The following is a 12,846-nucleotide window of genomic DNA, read 5'->3' on the forward strand; positions in this document are numbered from 1 at the left end:
TTATTATCAGAGCTCCGCCCACTGGCAAGTCTCTCTCCGGGCCTCAGTTTCCCCTTCCATTAAACGAGGGGCTTGGGGGATACCAAGGAGGGGTAACTGCTTAGTGAGGATGGGAGGTTTCTTCCGGGGAGATGAATCCATTTTGAAAGTAGATGGCGTGAGTGGTTGCACAGGACTGTGAACGCACAAATGCCACCACATGATTCGCGTTGAAATAGGTAATTGCTTGCGATGTGAATGACACCTCATTTAAAGTGTTTAAAAGAGGGGCCTGGGAGAGTGCAGTGTATGTGAGAATCACGTGGGACACCCGTAGTCTCTGAACCTCGGTTTCCTTGCCGTAAACTGGCAAAGACACCGTGTGAGCCGTGTTCCCTGGGCCAAGAGATTCCAAGAAGGAAAACCTGGGATTCCTGGGACTGGGATGAGGGCCGGGGACCGGAAGGGGAAGGGTATGTGGGGACGGCTGGGGGGCAGCCCAGATAAGACTTTCAACACTGGGCAGCAGTGTCTACACAGGCGGTCTGTATACATCCCTGCATCTCACTTCCTGCAGGGCTGACCAGTGGCCAGAGGTGGGACTGGCCAGGCTCGGCCCAGCCAAGTCTGGGAGCAGAGGACACTGAGTGAGGGATCCTCGGGGCCACCCTCACTGGCCTGTGGCTCTCCTGACACAAGAGAGGTCCAGGAGCTGACCTTGGGTCCTAATGGGGGACACCTTCCTGACAGCAGGCTGGCAGGGTGGTGTGGTGGTCAGTGTACTGGGCTCTGCGTCTCCGCCCCTACCTGCTGTGTGACGGTGGGCCAGACACCTAATCTCTCTGTGCCTCTATTTCTTCAATGGCAAACAGGGGCACTAGCAGCCCCCACATCCAGGCACAGTGGCCTGAAAATTAAAGGCAAGGGTGGCACAAGACCTACAGCAAAACCTCTCAGCAGGGAGCTGCCCAGGGAGTTCCACCACCACCTCCCCTCTGGCTGCCAAGGAAATCGAGGCTCATGGTGACCTGGCCCAGGTCTGTTGGACTCAGGGTCCTTCTCATCCCCAAGATCAGAGGGCTGCCACCAGGGAAGGAGCTGGCCCCTAGACACACCCCGGAAGCACACAGGGAAGGATGCCCTGGGGACTTCGGTATGTCGTTGTAAAAAAAAAAAAAAAACATTTATTGCTATTTGAACTCTGCTTTCATGTCTCCATTTCTCAGAAAATGAGCCACAGGAGACACCAGGAGAGGCAGGAGACCATCCTCCTTGCACAAAACCCACTCCCTCGGATGCTGTCCTCAGCGAGGGTGGCTGGGGGCCAACCAAGTGGCCCACCCGCAGAGTGGCAGAGGAGGCAGGTTGACCCTGCGGATGTTGAGCTCTGTGGCGAAGGTCCTGGCCTTCTGGTAGAAGAAGAGCGACTTCTCGCGGTCCAGGAGGAAGTTGTGGTAGATGGTGGCCAGCCGCGTGTAGATCTTCAGCTGTGCCTTCTTGTTGCCCAGGTCCACGGCGGCTGCCAGTGCCAGCTGGTAGTACCCGGCTGCATCAAACAGTTCCTGAAGGGTACAGGCCATGCTCAGCAAAAGGGGGACTCGGAGCCCGTCTTCCCAGAGGCTGTTTCCGGGCTGTTTCCGTCTCCAGGTCATTCCACATGTCCAGCCAATGCTGGCTCACCCCATGAGCCCTGAAGCCTGTGACACTGCTGTGGTCTCAGCTGCAGGAGGTGGGGACAACCCTGACACCCCTGGAAGCCTTCCTGACTATCCCTACACCCCACTCACCCCAAGCCTCCTACCCCAGTCCCACCCTCTCTGCAGGCAGTGGCTGCTTTCCCCATGGGCTGAGGTCAGGGCAGATCCTGCCTGCTCTGAGAGTTCCATGCGGGACCCGTGGCTCCAAGCCACAGCAGGGGCACAGCGTTGAGTGACCCAGGCTCCCCTCTGGCCCCTGTCCATGCTGACCATTTTCAGGCCCTCCACGGGCCAGGCCAGGTACAAAACCATCTCACGGGTGTCCTCTCTGGCAATGTTCCCTGAAATATTGACAGAGTGTGACTCCCAAGACATCCACTCCCGTTTTCAATGCATCTTTGGCTCAAACTCACCATCCCTGGGTTAGGGTGCCGCCTCCCAGACCTCCTCCTTGACCCTCCCATCCCCCACCCGGCTTCTCCCCAGGCGCCTCCTCCACATGGGGGTCACCCAAGGGACCTCTCTAAGACCCATGCCTGGCCTGTCCCCCTTTACCATCTCAAGATGGCTCCCAGGGCCAAGGACAAAGTCCAAGATGCAGCAGTCCATTCCCTCACTGCCCTGCCCCACACACGGAGCAGGGGTGTGAGAAGTCCCCGAGTCACCGCCACTGCTCATCCAATGCCCCCCGGCCCAGCCGAACACTGGACTCTGTGCTGGGTGCATGGCTGAGCCTAATGTCCTTGCTCCCAGCTCCCAGTCTGAGGGACCTGGGAGTGAACACTGACCACACAGGGTGGCCCAGGCTGTGGCAGAGGGCAGCCCAGGAGCCTGTGGGGGGCCCAGGAGGCCCCAGACTCAGCCGAAGGTGGGAGACAAGGGCTTCCGGAAGGGGTGGGGGCATCCCAATGAAACAGGAAGGTGCCAGCCAAAGCCTATGTCTCTGCGTGTGCCTGTGTGCACGTGGGTCTGTGTGCGCACCTGTGTGTGCCTGTGCGTGTTTGTGTGCCTGTGCTGTGTGCCTGTGTGTGCCTGTGTGTGTGCCTGTGCCTGTGTGTGTGCCTGTGTGCGTGTGCCTGTGCCTCTGTGTTTGTGTGCCTGAGTGTGCGTATGCCTGTGTGCGTGTGTCTGTGTGTGCATGCCTGTGTGTGCGTGTGCCTGTGTGTGCCTGTGTGCATTTGCGTGTGCATTTCCATGTGCCTGTAGTGTGTGCAGCAGCTAGTGAGTGGCAGGCTGAGCCAGGACACACCTAATCCACCCTATTCCAGGGTGCTCTCATAAGTAGACTAAAGGGGACCCCATTTTAGAGGCAATCGGCAAAGATGTCCATTTACCCCTGCCTCTCTGCCAGCCTTCCAGGCCTCACCCAGCCCAGCTTTCTCTCCCACTCCTCTGGGCACCGGGTCCAGAGCCTCCTATACAAGGAGGGTGTGGCCTTGGAAAGACAGCCCCCCTTGGGGAATTCCGAGGGGACCTCCCTGTGGGAAGCTGGCCTGGGCTGACAGCATAGTCACCATGAGGCCCAGAGGGCTGTGCATGGGAAGCCGGTGAAGGAGGCCTCTGCCCCTCGACCCCAACCGTGGACTTCGGCCTCTCAGGTACTACTTGGCCCTTTCCTTCCTCCTGGGCAGGTGGAGTGGGCGGCAGGCTTGACCAAGACAGATAAAGGCCCCTTCTGGGAGGCCCGTCCCCTGGGTCCCAGGCGAGCCCCTGAGCAGTGAGCAGCGTCCCTCTGGGCCTGACCCCTGGCACCTCCCTGTCTGGCTGGGACTTGGGAGGCCACAGGGACCGCTTCTGACCACCAGGTGTCGCCAGCACTGGGCGGGGGCCTCCCGGGCAGCCCCAGGCCTGCGGTGGGGGATACGGGGCGGGGTCTTAGGGCTGCCCCAGCTCCTCATGTTGTTCTAAGGCCCCCAAGATCTCGGTCCCTGGACTGGAGCGCCCTGGCCCCTCAGCCCATAAGGAGCACTGACACGGTGCCGGTGCGATGCTAGGAGGGGCGGGCGCCTGCTGGGCAGTGGGGTGGAGACACCCCAGGTCCGAGTCTGCCAGTCCCAGCTGTCCACCCCTGCAGGGCTGGGGGCAGAGGGAGCACAGGTCCCAGCACCTCCCCTCTAGACAGACCTGACCCAGCAAGGCCTCAGCCTGGCTGGCTGGGACCCCCCCGCCCAACTGCACCTGCCGTGAGCTGGGGTTCCCCTGTCTGTGAAGCGGATGGTAAGACACCGGCCCCACCCCACCCTTCCTGGGTGATGTGAAGATTCAAGGTGTCTCGGGACTCCAGGAAGGAGTTGCTCGGTGCAGATTGGCACCCTGGGCAGGCTTCCTAGAGGAGGCGCTGGGATTTGGGTTGGATCTTGCAACGTGGATTTAATGTGAGGATGATGCCGTCCTCCAAAATGTCTCCCGACCCTGTTTTCTTCGTTAAATGCAATTTGACACTTGACTGTCAAGACTCAGCTTTGGTGTCACCTCCTCCAGGAGGGCCCCCCTGACTACAATCCCCCTTCTTTACTCAGAGGCCACCATTGCCCGCTCATGTGTCAGCCTCCCAGGCTAAGACTGAGTTCTTGAGGGTGGGGCCTGGCCAGCTTGGGAGCTGGGTTGTATCTGCTAACCTTGCCGGCTCCTCCAGCCGGGTGCAGAGCTCCAGGGAAGCCACTGGGCCATTCCTAAGGAAGGCTGGAACCCAGGCCTCTGGGGTCTGGGTGGAGATCCCACTCCAAGGGGGCTGGGAACACCCCCAGTCCTGCCACTCCCCACCCACCTTCAGCCCTGTCCCTCCCCACCCACCTTCAGGTCGTAGAAGATGATGTCACCGAGCACCAGGTACACCTTCACGTAGTAAAGGGTCTCCTCGTCGAACTCCAGCGGCGAGTTGCAGAGCGACAGGGCCTTGAGGTAGAAGTGCTCCGCCAGCTCGCCGTGGCCCAGCCGGTGGTGCAGGGCGGCCAGCCGGTGGTAGGCCACACGCTCGTTCAGCCGGTCCCCTGGGGTGCAGGCCAAAGGGGCAGGTGTGAGGACATGGCTCCCTGGGGTAGTCAGGCACAGGCCCCTCAGGAGCAGGTATGCAGACCCCGGGCAGCACCTGGCTTGTCTCCAGGCACCTGTGGTCACCTGGGCAGCTCTGGCCAGTCCCTTCCGGGTTCCCAGACTCACTTTCTTATCTGCAAAGCAGAACTAATAAGGCCTGCCCCCGTCTACTGTGAGGTTTTGGCAAAGTCGGACTTAGATGGCCCAGCTCTGTGCCTACACATAGCCACCTGCCTTTACTCACTGGTTTTAACCAGGAAACTCCAAAAGCCATGCAGTCCAGGTGCTCCTGGGCACCAGGGCTCCAGGCAACCCACAGACATGACATCCGACTCCTCCTGGGTGTGTCATGATCAGAGCCCCTTACCTTGGGGAGTCACCGCATGCCTGAGCTCCAGGACCCCCCACAGATGCACAAACCCACCTAGGCTGTCTCTGATGTCCTCCCCTTTTCAGGACGAGTACCGTGGAGCCTGCATTCAATGCATTCCCACACAGCTGCACACCTACTGTGTACTGGGCCCCAGGGCACAAGGCGCTGGGGCATGCGGCCTCCCCAGGGCTCCCTGTCTCTGGAGGAGGACAGACAACCCTGGCACAGCACCAGGGGATGCCCGGCCTTAAGGGGCAGGCTGCTGGAAGGGGAACTGGGATTTCATCAGCCAGAGAGCCATGTGGTTGATGAGGGTGGGAAGGGCACAAGAGAAAGGGAATGTGCCACACAGCCTGGCACATACAGGGACCAACGAGATGCCTAGCATGTCTGGAAGGCAGAGGGCTCACTGGGCGGCCCTTGTGGTCAGCAGTGGGAAGAGGCAGAGGAAGCAGAGCTCAGCCAGGCAGGGAGCTCTGCACTGTGTGAGAGACCTCGGGCTGTGCCCCACGGACGGACGGGGAAGCCAGCTGGGCACATCTGCCTGCCTGGACAGGAGACCAGGAAAATCCCGCAGCTGTTTCAGCTCCTGCCCTGCAGACCTGGAGGCTCAGCTCTGGCAAAGTGTGGGTCCTGGCAGGGCGGGGACTCAGGGGACTTACCCAGAGTGATGCTGAGTGCTAGGGCCATATGGGCAAACTCCAAGCCCTCCTGGGGCTCCTCCAGCGTGGCCAGCAGTGCCACCAGCTTGTTGCACAGCCGCAGCTCCGCCTTGCGGTTGCCCGTAGTCACTGCCAGGGGCAGGGCCCGGTCCTACCACACAGGCAGGTGGGGTCAGGCTTCCCGCAGCACCCACCTTGCCCAGCGCCCTCCTCAGAGCTCGAACATGTGCTTGGAGCTTCCCACGCCCCAGCTACCCCTGGACCTCGACACAGCTCTGTGCTCTGGGATAACGCACGGTTCAGACACCCAAGTTGGGGGCTGAAGAGTCACCTGAGGCCTATCCAGCTACACCCGGCAGCCTCAGACCAGCCTCTCCCACCTGGGCACCGGGGGTCTGACTGGGGGGAGCCAGCACTCCTCTCTGCTCTAAAAACACCACATTTATCTGTGCCCAGGGCTGAGCCACACCATGAGCTCAGGGGAAGGGAGAAGCCGTCCCCGCTTCGGGGTGCAGGCAGACCCGGGCCCTGACCCTGGGCCTCACACTGACATGCTGTGTGTCCTTTGACATGTCCCTGTGCCTCTCTGAGCCTCAGTTTCCTCATCTGGAAGATGGGGACAGGACTTCCCGCTCATGGTTGCTTGAGATCATCAGGTACAAGGGTAGGGCCATTGCCATGTCCAGGCCCAAGCGTTTGTCCCGGGCAGGGGCACGGTCAATATCATTCCTGGTGAGACCACTAGGCAAGGGTAGGGCCATTGCCATGTCCAGGCCCCAAGCGTTTGTCCCAGGCAGGGGCACGGTCAATATCATTCCCGGTGAGACCACTGGGAAACTAAGCATGGACATGGGTGGCCCTGCTTCCAGGTGGGAGGCCTCTGCCCTGCCACACCTGTGCCTCAGCCCTCCAGGTGCCCCCCTGAGGCCCACCCACATCAGCCCACAGGCCAGCTCACCCGGTAGAAGGACACGGCTTTCTCCCGCTCCCAGGCCCCATTGAAGAAGATGTCGCCAGCTGCCTCAAACAGCTCCAGCCCCAGGTTGGGGTCGCCTGTGTACAGGGCCACATTCTGTGCCACCTGAAAGGAGGTAGAAGTTCCCTCAAGACCCACACCTGGCAAGGTGGCCATGCCCACCTTCACCATCCTCCTTCCTCTCACACACTGCAGGTACACCTGAGCATTTTTCAGACCCTGTGCATTAGGGCTATCCCCACCACTGGCATGAGGACAATGAACTGATGCACCTGAGTGCCACGAGGTGACTGAGCAGCTGCAGCCCAGGAGTCCAACACCTGTGAATCCTACCACCAGAGCTAGCCCTAGCCCACTCCCCCTGCACTCAAACCAGTCTCCGTGGCCCCCAGATTGCTGGGAGCCCATCCCCTGGCTCCTTTCTGCGTTGCCACATCCCTGCCACAGCTCAGGGCCGCACATCAACAGTGTTTGTGAGTGGGCCTGATCCCCTCTTGGCCATGAGCTCTTGATCCCTCTCCTCAGCTCAAGGAGGTATACAGTAGGTGCTCAATAATGAAAGCTTCACCAGGCTCGTGGGCTTCACAATTTGTTCCAGATCACACTGTGTTTGGGAAAGCCTCTGAAAACAGCCGCTATGATAGATTCATTTTGTAAGGAGAAGTGTCACGTGTCGCTTGGAGCAAGTTCTTCTGTGTTAACTTAGTGGCCACATTATTTGAGCATGTGCTGTATACCAGCAGGTGCTGGGCACTGTGAGGGGCCATGCCTCTGCCCTCAGGGAGAAGATGCTGGCCACTGGGGGAGGATATGAGGGAACCAGTTGGAGGGAGGGAAAAAGCATACAACAGGTGCTCAGCAGTGGCTTAAGGATGAGTGGATGGATGGATGAATGGATGAGCAGAAGTATAGACACATGGATGGATGGATGGGTGTGTGCATAGATGGATGCATGGATGGGTGGATGGATGGATGGATGGATGGATGGACGGAAGGACAGACGGATGGTTGGACAGATGAATGGATGGATGGATCGGTGGATGGGTGGATGGATGGATGGATGGATGGGTGGTTGGAATGATGTGTGTATGTATGTATGCATGGGTGGAGGGTAGATGATGTATGTACATATGGATGGATAGATGGGTGGATAGACAAATGTATGAACAAATGGACAGATAGATAAATGGAGGGATGGATTAATAGGTAGATTGGTGGGTGGATGGATAAAGGATGGATGGACGAACAGGTGAATGGATGGATGGGTGAAAGGATGGATGATGGAAGGATGGATGATGGAAGGATGGATGGATGATGGATGGATGGATGGATGAATGGATGGGTGGATGGATGATGGATGGATGGAAGGATGAACAGGTGAAAGGATGGATGATGGAAGGATGGATGGATGATGGATGGATGGATGAATGTATAAATGGATGGATGGATGGATGATGGATGGATGGAAGGATGAACAGGTGAATGGATGGATGATGGAAGGATGAATGGACGGATAGATGGACAAACAGGTGAATGGATTGACAGATGGGTGAATGGATGGATGATAAAAGGATGGATGAATGATGGAAGGATGAATGGACAGATGGATGGATGATGGATGGATGATGGATGGATAAATATATGGATGGATGGATGATGGATGGATGGAAGGATGAACAGATGGATGGATGGATGATGGAAGGATAGATGGATGATGGAAGGATGGATGAATGGATAAATGGATAGATGGATGAATGATGGGTGGATGGAAGGATGAACAGGAGGTGAGTGAATGGATGATGGAAGGATGAATGGATGATGGATGGATGGATATATGGATGAATGGATACATGGATGGATGGATGGATGAATGATGGATGGAAGGATGAACAGGTAAATGGATGGATGATGGAAGGATGGATGGATGGATGGACAGACGAACAGGTGGATGGATGGTGGGTGAATGGATGAATAAGAATGGATGAATGATGGATGGATGAATGGATGGATGAATGGATGAATGATGGATGGATGGATGGATGGATGGATGATGGATAGATGAATGGAAGGAGGAACAGGTGAATGGATGGATGATAGAAGGATGGATGGATGGAAGGATGAGCAGGCGAGTGGATGGATGATGGAAGGATGGATGGATGATGGATGGATGGATGATGGATGGATGGATGATGGAAGGATGGAAGAATGAACAGGTGAATGGATGGATGATGGAAGGATGGATGGAAGAATGGATGGAGGGATGGATGAACAGGTGAATGGATGGATGGTTAGGTGAATGGATGGATGATAAAAGGATAGATGGATGATGGATGGATGGAAGATAGCTGGATGGATAGAAGGATGAACAGTTGAATGGATGGATAATGGAAAGATGAATGGAAGGATGGATGGATGGATGGACGAAGAGGTGAATGGATGGACGAACAGGTGAATAGAGGAATGATGATGGATGGATGGATGGATGGATGGATGGATAGAAGGATGATAGATGGATGGATAGAAGGATGAACAGTTGGATGGATGATGGACAGATAGATGGAAGGATGGATGGATGAACAGGTGAATGGATGGATGGATAGGTGAATGGATGGATGATAAAAGGATGGATGGATGATAGATGGATGGATGGACAGAGGGATGGATGATGGATGGATGGATGGAAAGATGAACAGGTGAGTGGATGGATGATGGAAGGATGGATGGATGGATGGATGGGTGATGGATAGATGGATGGAAGGACCCACAGGTGAATGGGTAGATGATGGAAGAATGAATGGATGGATGGATGATGGATGGATGGATGGATGGAGGGATGAACAGGTAAACAGATAGATGATAGAAGGATGAATGGATGGGTGGATGGACAGGTGAATGGATGGATAGACGGGTGAATAGATGGATGACGAAGGATGGATGAATGATGGATGGATGAATGGACAGATGGATGGATGGATGACGGATGGATGGATGGACATGGATGGATGATGGATGGATGGATGGAAGGATGAACAGGTAAATAGATGATGGAAGGATGAATGGATGGAAGGATGAATGGATGGATGGAAGGTCAGAGAGTGAACAGCACAGGGGCCCTCCTGCATCCCTTGCCACTCACCTGGATGTACAGGTCCACCAGCTCGCTCTGCCGCAGGATGTAATAGATCTTCCCTGCTTGCAGCCAGGCATGCGCCTCCTTCTCTTTCTTCTGGAGGTCAATGAAAATCCCCAGACTTCGTTTGGTGTAGTCTAGAGCGGATTTGTAGGCCCTGGAATCAGACACAGGTGTCAGAACAAGGGCTCTCATCCTCCTGGAACCAGTCTGCCTCTTCCTGTGGGTCTGGTGACAGATGAATCTGGAATGTGGGGACTGGGAACGGCCCTCTTGTGTGTGCAGTGTTCTGCCCTTCCCAGGCTGCTGGGAGGGCCAGGGTGAATACACACGGCGTGGAAAAGGAGGAGGACATCCTTCTGAGGGAATCGAGTATCATGCTGCCCTGTGGCAGGAGGAGTGTGCTAGTCCATCTCCCCTGCCTCCCAGACACGGCCTGTGTCTTCTCCAGATGCACCAGGAGCCATTAGTGTTCAGAGGCTATCTAGGCCAATGGTTCTCAAGGTGTGCAGGCATCACAGTCACCCGGAGGCCTGTCCGTCTAGCTTGCTGGCCCTGCCCCCAGAGCTTCCAGCTCCACAGGCTTGGGGCAGGCCGTAGAACTCCCACTTGCCACAAGCTCCTAGGTGACATGGATGCTGCTCTGCTGGTCCAGGCACCACACTGTGAGAAGCATGGCTTTAGCACACTGGCCCATTTTCCTTCTGTGAAACTGAGGCCAAGACTGGAGCCAGTCTCCCGGGTCTCCGTGGAATCTGGCTCCTTCCCTGCTCTCTCAGTAAGTTCGACACTGGAGGGGGTGTGACTGCAGCAATATCACCGGGCCCTATGGGTGGGGTGGCCAGGGCCATGGTTACCCCACCAGGTCAGGATGCTTGGGGGAAGCCGAGTGGGCCACATATGGGACGTGAGACCTTGAAACCCTGCCCTAGGGAAGCAGGTGACACAACTGGCTCTGGCTTCTGTGGGAAAGAAGCCACAGGTGGCTGCTGTGGTCACATTTAAGGGGGCAGATGAAGGCTAGGAGTGAAGACTCGGGGCACACAGAGGTCAGATGACAAAAGCCACTATAGTAGGAAGAATAGCCCAGAATGCACGTACTGCCTCTGCTGGGGTTGAGATGACCTTTGAGGAGGTGTGCAGGCAGGGATGGGAAGACGTGTCACCCAACAAGGGAGACTCAAGCTGGGACTCACGGGCCATCAGCAGCCCTGGGATGACCCCAGGCCCATCAGCTCAAAGCATCTGATGCCAAGGAACCAAATGATCCTAAGGAGAGGGGCTGCTGGGGCCCTGGGCCAGTTTCCCTGTGCCCCCTTCCCTGCCCTGTCCCCCCGCCCCCTTTGCCCCCCTCCCCGCCCCCACCACTGCAAAGCCAGCCCTCACCGCTCGGTGCCCAGGGACAGGTAGAGCTGACTGATGGTCTCCAGGAGCTGCCCCTCCAGCACCTTGTCAGCCACCTTGCGGGCCAGGGAGAGCTGGAGCTCATGGTAGATGACACACTGGGCCTCGCTGGGCATGACAGCGCTGTAGAAGTAGCACAGCCGCTGGACGGCCCGCAGCTGGCCTGGGCAGAAGACAAAATGGAAGACGTCAGCCTCCCAGCATCGAAGCGAGGCTGGCTGGGCTCGGAGGCCCCTGCGCTGTGCTTGCCTCTTTCACACCTCTGTGAGCCTGGGCCCCATAGGCGGGGAGCCTGAGCGCAGACAGGCCATGCACCCGTGCAAGGGCACCCGCCGAGCACACCGTGACATGGGCACAGCTTGGTGCAGATGCTCATGGTAGAGGCCGGCCTTCTTTACAACCCCCAGGGCCGAGGTCCTGGCTAGGCTCGGCCCCTGCACCAGGTCATCTATTTCTGTTTCACAAAGCCCCTCTGGCCAGGACCAGGGTCGCCTTCAGCCTGAGCTGATGAGGCCAGGGGCACAAGTAGCCCTTGTCGCAGATGGAACCCTGAGAGAGCAAAGCCAAGCGTCATGTCTGCCACACACGGCATCATGTTGGGGGACTGGGATTCAAAGCTGGCCCCTGGTGTTCCCACACATGCTTCTCTCACGCAACCAGGCTCCAAACCCACAGGCTCACTGGCCTCTCCCAAAGCCCGGGTGCTGGGGATGGTGGAAAGCTTCTGATTTTCTAGTGTCAAAAACATTCCGGAGATTAACACCGGAAACCAGGTACACCAAATGGACATCTGTTACACACGTCACCCAACAACAGCTGAATACACAGTCCTCTCGAGCACCCACGGGACATTCCCCACGACAGAACACGTGCCAGGCCACAGAACGAGCCTCAGTGAATGGAGAAGGACTGAGACCAAAGCAGAGGTGTTCTTCAGCTATACTGGCACGAAACTGGAAATCAACAGTGAAGGAAACGTGGGAAATTAAAAAATATGTGGAAATTACACACTCCTAAACAACCAGTGAGTCAAAGAAGAGACCGTCAGGGAAACTGAAAATTAATTTGAGAAGAATGCAAACAAATGCACAGCCCGGGCCAGCGTGGTGGCTCATGCCTGTCATCCCAGCACTGTGGGAGGCCGAGGCGGGAGGATCGCTTGAGTCCAGGAGTTTGAGACCAGCCTGGGAAACACGGTGAAACCCCATCTCGACAAAAAATACAAAAATTAGCCGGGCGGCCGGGCACGGTGGCTCAAGCCTGTAATCCCAGCACTTTGGGAGGCCGAGACGGGTGGATCACGAGGTCAGGAGATCGAGACCATCCTGGCGAACACGGTGAAACCCCGTCTCTACTAAAAAAATACAAAAATCTAGCCGGGCGAGGTGGCGGGCGCCTGTAGTCCCAGCTACTCGGGAGACTGAGGCAGGAGAATGGCGTAAACCCGGGAGGCGGAGCTTGCAGTGAGCCGAGATCCGGCCACTGCACTCTAGCCTGGGCGGCAGAGCGAGACTCCGTCTCAAAAAAAAAAAAAAAAAAAAAAAAATTAGCCGGGCGTGGTGGTGCATGTCTGTAATCCCAGCTACTCGGGA

At 56.9% G+C, this 12,846-nt stretch overlaps 1 protein-coding gene across 5 annotated transcripts in view; it reads right to left on the reverse strand.

Annotated features, from left to right (window-relative positions):
• Window positions 1–1,140: 1,140 nt before the first annotated feature.
• SH3TC1 (SH3 domain and tetratricopeptide repeats 1) overlaps window positions 1,141–12,846 on the reverse strand; it is a 33,020-nt gene continuing 21,314 nt past the window's right edge. Inside the window, exons 11-16 of one of the 5 annotated variants that reach the window (XM_033213612.1) lie at window positions 11,237–11,417; window positions 9,857–10,007; window positions 6,703–6,825; window positions 5,745–5,895; window positions 4,470–4,666; window positions 1,141–1,541 (exon numbers count right to left, since the gene is read on the reverse strand). In XM_033213612.1, the coding sequence (XP_033069503.1) occupies window positions 1,284–1,541; window positions 4,470–4,666; window positions 5,745–5,895; window positions 6,703–6,825; window positions 9,857–10,007; window positions 11,237–11,417 (1,061 nt within the window). In that variant the 3' untranslated portion in view covers window positions 1,141–1,283. The other 4 variants (XM_033213611.1, XM_033213609.1, XM_033213610.1 and 1 more) reach the window with 4 other exon arrangements.

The sequence above is a fragment of the Trachypithecus francoisi genome, unplaced genomic scaffold, assembly GCF_009764315.1.
Source record: "Trachypithecus francoisi isolate TF-2019V2 unplaced genomic scaffold, Tfra_2.0 Lachesis_group1, whole genome shotgun sequence".
NCBI classification, from domain to species: domain Eukaryota; kingdom Metazoa; phylum Chordata; class Mammalia; order Primates; family Cercopithecidae; genus Trachypithecus; species Trachypithecus francoisi.